At 51.2% G+C, this 8722-nt stretch overlaps 1 protein-coding gene across 1 annotated transcript; it reads right to left on the bottom strand.

Moving 5' to 3' along the window:
* Positions 1–5395: 5395 nt before the first annotated feature.
* On the bottom strand, positions 5396–7653 carry LOC147979281 (uncharacterized). Its single transcript, XM_087515128.1, has 2 exons — positions 6558–7653; positions 5396–5418 (listed from the first exon to the last, which is right to left on the bottom strand). Exons 1-2 carry the CDS (start codon positions 7651–7653, stop codon positions 5396–5398), a joined length of 1119 nt encoding a protein of 372 aa, XP_087371254.1.
* Positions 7654–8722: the final 1069 nt, after the last annotated feature.

The following is an 8722-nucleotide window of genomic DNA, read 5'->3' as shown; positions in this document are numbered from 1 at the left end:
GGTGTGACGCCCCCGATTTGACCGTACACTAATCATACACGGAAACGTGTACGATCAAGATCAGGGACTCACGGGAAGATATCACAACACAACTCTACAAATAAAATAAGTCATACAAGCATCATATTACAAGCCAGGGGCCTCGAAGGCTCGAATACAAGAGCTCGATCATAGACGAGTCAGCGGAAGCAACAATATCTAAGTACAGACATAAGATAAACAAGTTTGCCTTAAGAAGGCTAGCACAAACTGGGATACAGATCGTAAGAGGCGCAGGCCTCCTGCCTGGGATCCTCCTAACTACTCCTGGTCGTCGTCAGCGGGCAGCACGTAGTAGTAGGCACCTCCGGTGTAGTAGGAGTCGTCGTCGACGGTGGCGTCTGGCTCCTGGGCTCCAGCATCTGGTTGCGACAACCAGGTAGAAAGGATAGAGGGAAGGGAAGGAGAAAGCAACCGTGAGTACTCATCCAAAGTACTCGCAAGCAAGGAGCTACACTACATATGTATGCATTGGTATCAACTGGAATAAGGCTATTATATGTGGACTGAACTGCAGAAAGCCGGGATAAGGGGGGATAGCTAGTCCTTTCGAAGACTACGCTTCTGGCAGCCTCTGTCTTGCAGCATGTAGATGAGAATAGACTGAAGTCCTCCAAGTAGCATCACGTAGCATAATCCTAACCGATGATCCTCCCCTCGACGCCCTGTGAGAGAGCGATCACCGGTTGTATCTGGCACTTGGAAGGGTGTGTTTTATTAAGTATCCGGTTCTAGTTGTCATAAGGTCAAGGTACAACTCCAAGTCGTCCTGTTACCGAAGATCACGGCTATTCGAATAGATTAACTTCCCTGCAGGGGTGCACCACATAACCCAACACGCTCGATCCCATTTGGCCGGACACACTTTTCTGGGTCATGCCCGGCCTCGGAAGATCAACACGTCGCAGCCCCACCTAGACCAACAGAGAGGTCAGCACGCCGGTCTAAACCTAAGCGCCCAGGGGTCTGGGCCCATCGCCCTTAGCACACCTGCACGTTACGTGGGCGGCCGGAAGCAGACCTAGCCTAGTAGGCGTTCCAGTCCAATCCAGCGTGCGCCGCTCCGTTGCTGACGTCACGAAGGCTTCGGCTGATACCACGACATCGAGTGCCCATAACTGTCCCCGCGTAGATGGTTAGTGCGTATAGGCTAGTAGCCAGACTCAGATCAAATACCAAGATCTCGTTAAACGTGTTAAGTATCTGCGAACGCCGACCAGGGCCAGGCCCACCTCTCCCCTAGGTGGTCTCAACCTGCCCTTTTGCTCCGCCTCAAAGTAACAGTCGGGGGCCGTCGGGGTCCCAGGCCCACCTCTACCGGGATGGAGCCACCTGCCCCTTCAGCCCCCATCTCCGAACAGTATCACAGGTAATGTAACTGTGTAAAGTATATTGTATATGCCCGTGATCACCTCCCGAAGTGATCACGGCCCAGTAGTATAGCATGGCAGACGAACAAGAGTGTAGGGCCACTAATGGAACACTAGCATCCTATACTAAGCAGTAGGATAGCAGGTAATGGTAACAACAGTAGTAGTAAGGACAGGCTATGCATCAGGATAGGAATAACGGAAAGCAGTAACATGCTACACTACTCTAATGCAAGCAGTATAGAGAAGAGTAGGCGATATCTGGTGATCAAGGTGGGGGCTTGCCTGGTTGCTCTGGCAAGAGAGAGTGGTCGTCAACCCCGTAGTCGTACTGGGTAGCAGCGGCGTCGGTCTCGGTGTCTAGCGAGAGAAGAGGGGGAAGAAACAATAAATATAATGCAAACAAAAGCATGACGATGCATGACATGACAAAGCGTGACGCTAGGTGAGCCCTAACGCAGTACGAGGTGGTACCGGTGAAGGGGGGAAACATCCGGGAAATTATCCCCGGTGTTTCGCGTTTTCGGACAAACGAACCGGAGGGGGAAAGTTGCATGTTCGCTATGCTAGGGATGCGTGGCGGGCGAACGGGCTGCGTATCGGGATTCTTCTCGTCGTTCTGAGCAACTTTCATGTACAAAGTTTATCCATCCGAGCTACGGTTTATTTTATATTAATTTTCTAAAGTTTTAATTATTTTTAGAATTTATTTAATTATTTTAAAACAACATTATCCAGAATAGTGCATGCTGACGTCATCATGGCGCCAGCAGTCAACAGGGCGTTGACTGGGTCAACTGACGTGTGGGTCCCGCATGTCATTCACTGTTAGTTAATTAATCAAAGTTAATTAGGTGAAACTAGTTAATTAGGCTAATCTAATTAGAATTAATTAAGTTAATTAATTAATTAATATTTTTATTTTTATTTAGTTTTTTTAATCTTTTTTTTATTAAACGTTCTGGGGCTGGGCCCCATGTGTCATTGGCCCTGGGGCCGTTGCGGGTTAGCGGGCGCTACGGGCGCCTGTGCGAGCGCTCGCCCGCAGGGAGCGGCGGGGCGAGGCCAGAGGTCAGGGCGGCGGGCTTAGCACGGGGGCTGCTGGAGGCGCGCGGCGGCGCAGGCGGGCAACCAGCGAGGCCGGCGAGGAGGGGGCGGTCGGCGCAGCGAAGCAACAACGGTGGCGGGGGCGCTGCAGGGCACGCGCGGCGTGGCGCGGCGGTGGCGGTGGCGGCACGGCCTAGGCGACGGCGCGGGCAAGCAGCTGCAGCAGCAGGGGAGGAGGCGCACGCCGGGGCGAGGCCGTGGGGGGGCAGCGGCAGCGGCGCTGCGATGCGCGGGCGCGCGCGCGTTTGGCATGGCCAGGGGTAGGGGCGGCCACGGCGCGGGCACAACGTGTGCGGGCGCGATGCCGCGGGGGTCCGGACGGCGTTGGTGAGCGCGTGCGGGTGCGCGTGGGCGTGGCAGTGCAGACGCGGCCGCGGCGAGCAGGAACAGGGAAGAGAGGAGGAGGAGCGCGGGGCGTGCTCACGGGGCCGGTAGGGATAGGGCAGCGGGACATGGGGTGGATGACGAGGACGAGGCAGCGAGGGGGAGGCAGGCTGGTGGGGGAGGGGGCGCCGGCGAGGTGATGGTCGGCGACGGCGATCCGGGCGGCGGCGTCCTGGCGCGACGAGGTCCTCCTCCCTCGATCCCGATCTAGTCGGGGGAGAGGGGGATATTTTCATGGGGAGGGGAGTGAGAGTGTCGGTGGAGTGGTGGGGGACAGTGGGGGGGATAAGGGCGCGGCGGGGTGGGCCGGCCGAATCGGCTGTGGCCTGATGGGCCAAAGCCCAAGGGGCCGGGGGGCTTTCTCCTCCTTTTTTTCTGTTTGTTTTTCCCTTTTGCATTTTCTTTCTTCTATTTATTTTCTCTCTGTTTTATTTCATTTTAAGTCATTTAGGCATTTTATAAAAATGTGTTTTCTTTACGATAATTACCGATGCAATAATAGACATAGACCGAACATTTTATTTTAATATTTGAAAACTTTTGTCGTTTGACTTATTTAGGATTTAAATTTGAAACGGTTTTGAATTAACCCGAGATTAATTACAGTGACAGAGGTGACGTGTCACCATTAACGTGAGATCACTGTAGCATGATTATCCGGGCGTTACAAATCTCCTCCACTACAAGAAATCTCGTCCCGAGATTTAGGAGGTAGAAGGAAACAGTGCAGGGTATTCATCGCGAAGACGATCCTCGCGTTCCCAGGTGGCTTCGTCTTCAGAGTGATTCGACCACTGGACCTTGAGGAACTTGATCGCCTTCTGACGGATGCGGCGTTCAGCTTGGTCGAGAATGCGGACCGGATGCTCTTTATAGGAGAGGTCCTGTTGCAATTCGAGCACTTCATGGTCCACTGCTCGGATTGGGTCCTTGAAGCAGCGTCGAAGTTGCGACACGTGGAACACATCGTGAACCTGAGAAAGGTTTGACGGAACTCCAGTTGATATGCCACTTTTCCATGCTTTTCGAGAATAGTGAAAGGACCAATATAGCGGGGAGCTAGCTTTCCTTTGATCCCGAAGCGGTGTGCACCCTTCATTGGTGTAACTCGAAGATAAGCCTTTTCGCCAGGTTGATAGACCATGTCTTGGTGATGACGGTCATACTGACTTTTCTGACGTGATTGAGCAGTCTTGAGATTCTCGCGAATAATGCGAACTTGTTCTTCGGCCTGTTGGATAATATCCGGACCGAAGAGTGGACGTTCCCCAGTTTCTGACCAGTTCAGAGGGGTTCGACACTTTCGTCCATATAGCACTTCGAAGGGGGACATCTTCAGACTAGCTTGATAGCTATTATTATAAGAGAACTCGGCATATGGAAGAGATTCCTCCCATTTCTTGCCGAAATAGATTACACAAGCTCGAAGCATGTCTTCGAGAACTTGGTTGACACGTTCAACCTGTCCTTGCGACTGAGGATGAAACGCGGTACTGAACGACAGATGAGTTCCCATAGCTTCTTGGAAACTCGCCCAAAACCTTGAAGTGAATAAGCTGCCACGGTCTGAACTGATAACCAGTGGAATACCGTGAAGTGAAACAATTCTGGCCATGTAGAGAGTAGCAAGCTGACTAGCAGTGATTGTCTCTTTGACCGCCAGAAAATGGGCAACTTTGGAAAGCCGGTCAATGACGACAAGAATAGCATCATTACCTTTCTGCGATTTGGGAAATCCAGTGACGAAGTCCATTTCAACATGGTCCCATTTCCATTCAGGAATAGAGATAGGTTGCAGAGTTCCAGCAGGCCTCTGATGCTCTGCTTTGATACGACGGCAAACGTCACACTCCGCAACATAACGAGCAATGTCCTGCTTCATATTAGACCACCAGAATCTTTGGCGAATATCCTGATACATCTTCGCACTACCAGGATGGATGGACAGAGGTGTATCATGAGCTTCTTGCATAACCCTTTTAGTCTTATCCAGGTTTTTCTTCGAACATGGTACCACTAGGCGGCCTTTGAAATACAAGGCGCCATCGTCGGCGATAGTGAAGAATGAGGGCTTTCCTTCTGCTAGATGGCGTTTAATCTTATGGACTTCAGAGTCATAACCTTGAATAGTCTTTATACCAACTACGAGATCTGGTACGACAGCCAGGGTATCTAGAGAACCCTTAGTAACAACAAGAAGATTCATCTTGCGGAACTCCGGGGGAGGGGGAGCGAGTGCTCCAGGAGGAACAATATGGAGGTTCAGCTTTCTAAATTCTTCGACAAGCGAGGGCTGAACTTTGTGAACCTGGAGGTGGTTGCAGTAAGACTTGCGGCTCAAGGCATCAGCCATTACATTAGCCTTGCCGGGGATATATGATATACCCACGTCAAAGTCTGCAACAGTCTCCATCCATCTTTGCTGACGGAGGTTCAGGTCTGGCTGAGTAAACAGATACTTTAGACTTTGGTGATCGGTGAAGATCTCGCAACGATTACTGAGAAGGTAGTGTCGCCACTGCTTTAGTGCATGAATGACAGCAGCAAGCTCGAGGTCGTGAACTGGGTAGTTTTCTTCGTGAGGGCGCAGTTGACGAGAGGCATAAGCAATCACTCTGCGCTCTTGCATTAGGACACAGCCTAATCCTTGACGGGAAGCGTCGCAGTAAATGACGAAGTCCTTCTTAGTATCAGGTGGAGCAAGCACGGGGGCAGAAGTCAACTTGTCTTTGAGCGCCTGGAAACTTTCCTGACACTTGTCTGTCCATTCGAACTTGACACCCTTATGCAATAGATTAGTCAGAGGCCTGGCAATCTTGGAGAAGTTCTCGACGAATCGACGGCAATAGCTGGCGAGACCGAGGAAACTTCGGACTTGCTTCACATTCTTCGGAGGAGTCCAATCGAGAATAGCCTGAACTCGTTCAGGGTTGACTGCAATACCATCCTTGGAGATGACATGCCCAAGATAGGTTACTTCGGGGAGCCAGAATTCACACTTGGAATACTTAGCATACAGCCGATGCTCCCGAAGCTTTTCCAGCACAAGACGAAGATGTTCAGCATGTTCTTCCTTGTTTTTAGAAAATACAAGGATATCGTCCAAATAAACCACGATGAACTTGTCGAGGTAATCCATGAATATATAGTTCATCAGACGAGAGAAGGTGGCTGGAGCATTCGTTAAGCCGAATGACATGACGGTGTACTCGTATGATCCATACCGAGTCACGAAGGCGGTTTTTGGGATGTCCTCTTCACGAACACGGATCTGGTGGTAACCCAACCTCAAGTCGAGTTTGGAGAACACTGATGAGCCAACCAGTTGATCATAAAGATCATTGATCCGGGGAAGAGGATATTTATTCTGAATGGTAGCTTGGTTTATAGGATGGTAGTCTTGGACTAATCGGTTTGTCCCATCCTTCTTCTTAACAAAGAGAGAAGGTGCTCCCCAAGGAGAGAAACTTGGGCAAATGAAACCTTTGACAAGAGATTTGTCGATTTCCTCCTTAAGCTCAATGAGCTCATGCGGCGGCATCTTGTAGGGTCGTTTAGCTATAGGGGTGGTGCCGGGTTTCAAGTCGATGATGAATTCGACAGCTCTAGCAGGGGGAATCCCTGGAAGTTCTTCTGGGAAGACATCTTGGAATTCACGAACGACGGGAATGTTTTCAATGCCCTCAAGTGGTGCAGCGTTCAATGCATTCAAGGCATAAAGCCGTGCCTCGGCGTTTTGCACCAGATGAGCTTGGTAAGTAACTATTTCGTCTGAAGGGTGTAGCAGATGGACGGTCTTAGTGGCGCAAACTATAGAAGCAGTATGCGCTTTTAACCAATTCATTCCCAGAATGAGATCAATGCTACAGGACTTCAGTACGATGGGAGAGACAAGGAACTCCAGTCCTTCGATCTCTACAGGGACGTCATTGCAAATCATGGAGGTTCGACATTGGCCCGCAGGGGTGTGTACTAATAGTGAAGCATTCATGTCCTCACATTTAATGTCATGCAAGCATGCAAAACCTTCTGACATGAATGAATGTGATGCGCCTGTATCAAATAAAACGGATGCTGGTACTGAATTTACGAGGAGGGTACCCATCACAGTAGCAGGCTGGTCTTGAGCTTCGCTCAGATCAACGTGGTTGGCATGAACACGACCATAAGACTTGGCATTGTTGCTGCGGGGCTGGTTGCTTCCACGGCCAGTTGCTGGAAGGGCCAGTTGATTCTGGTTCTGGTTGCATTCCCTAGCACGGTGGCCTGGTTGTCCACACCTGAAGCACAACCCATTATTGGGAGTGGGAACAGGAGCTTGTGGTGGTGGAGCTGGGAGTCTTGGCTGCCTAGTCGGAGGAGCAGGCATACGAGGTGCAGCATAGGTCTGCCTTGGGGTAGGTGCATCCGGCTGGTACAAGCTATTGGGAATCCATATCTTGCGCTTCTGCGAGGACGGGCCCGAAGATGAGCCCGCATCACGGTTGCGCCTGTGAGAGCTCTGGTATTCTTGCAGACCAGTTTCGACATTGATGGCCTTGTTCACCAGAGTGGCGAAATCAGCAAAGTCATGCACTAGAAGTGCGAGCTTGATGTCAGCTTGAAGGCCATCACGGAACTTCTCCTGTCTGCATGCATCAGTTGCAATGTCCTCTTCAGCATAGCGGGACAAGTCAAGAAACTCCCGCTGATAAGCTTCAACAGTCTTGTTGCCTTGGGTGAGGTTGCGAAACTCACGCTTCTTACGGTCCATGACTCCCTGAGGAATGAAGCGAGCATGGAAGGCAGCTTGGAAGTCTGGCCAGGTGATGATTGTTCCAACTGGCAGAGTATGCCTGTGGCTGTCCCACCATTGAGTTGCGGGTCCCTTCAGGAAGAAGGAAGCAAAGGTGACATAGCTGGCAGGGGCTACATCGGCAGACTCCATCTCATAGGTGATGTCACGGAGCCAGTCATCAGCATCCAGAGGCTGAGTTGAGCTGCGATACACAGTTGGGTTCAGGCGCATGAAATCCTGCAGAGTTACTGGGGTTGGCTGCTGGTTCATATTGGGGCGAGGAAACTGAGCCATCATATTCTCCATGAACTGGCGATTCATCTCAAGCTGTGGGATCATACCAGCCATGTACTCAGGCGGTGGTGGGCGGTTGCCACCACGTCCACGACCACCTGGTCTAACCATCCTGCTAATATATAACAAGGGTAGTTCAGCATCAAGAAATTTTGCAAGGACAAGAATCATTCATGGTGAAACATGCACAATGAAAGCAGCACGATAGATACTACATAGTAGATGGCATATCTTACAAAAGAGATCATGCATAGAGTTCGGTACACAGAGTTCAATACATAGACTAATACATCATAGGCGGCACGCAGGCTCACGAAGAATGCATCTAACACTAATAAGCAAGCCTTCATCAGTCCCAGGAGGAACTGTGGAGGTAGGTGTAGCCTGACAGCTGGTAGTGACGCGAAGGGAAGACCTCCACACGAATAGCCTGGGGTCCGCGGATACTCTGGTGCGGAACCCGATGCGCAGGTGGCAGGAGAGGACCAAGTGCAGGAGAGTAGCCTCCCACATCTGGCCAGCCGACGCCCTGGGGCATCACGGTCCTGGCAGGGTAGACCACAGAACGCGACAAATCACCAGATCGGACAGAGGGGTGCAACAGCGTCAGAGCACGGTACAGGTGCTGACGGGTGGTGTACAACTCGTGGCGAAGAGCTCGGTTAGCTCTATCCAGCCCATCGGCATGCAGAACCAGGTTCTGATGGTAGAAGGGCTCTCGGGTGACGGTGGAGTAGGCAGCAGTGTAGTA

The sequence above is a fragment of the Triticum urartu genome, chromosome 3A, assembly GCF_056163025.1.
Source record: "Triticum urartu cultivar PI428250 chromosome 3A, HENAU_Tu73, whole genome shotgun sequence".
NCBI classification, from domain to species: Eukaryota; Viridiplantae; Streptophyta; class Magnoliopsida; order Poales; family Poaceae; genus Triticum; species Triticum urartu.
This window is presented reverse-complemented; position numbering and strand designations above follow the sequence as displayed.

Bases quoted from the DNA above. Each gene is read 5' to 3' on its own strand.
- LOC147979281 (XM_087515128.1), bottom strand. From the start codon at position 7,653: ATGGACCGTAAGAAGCGTGAGTTTCGCAACCTCACCCAAGGCAACAAG. The intron at 5,419-6,557 runs GTGAATTCCAAG...GCACTAAAGCAG, and splicing joins TGAAAACATTCCCGTCGTTC to TGGCGACACTACCTTCTCAG.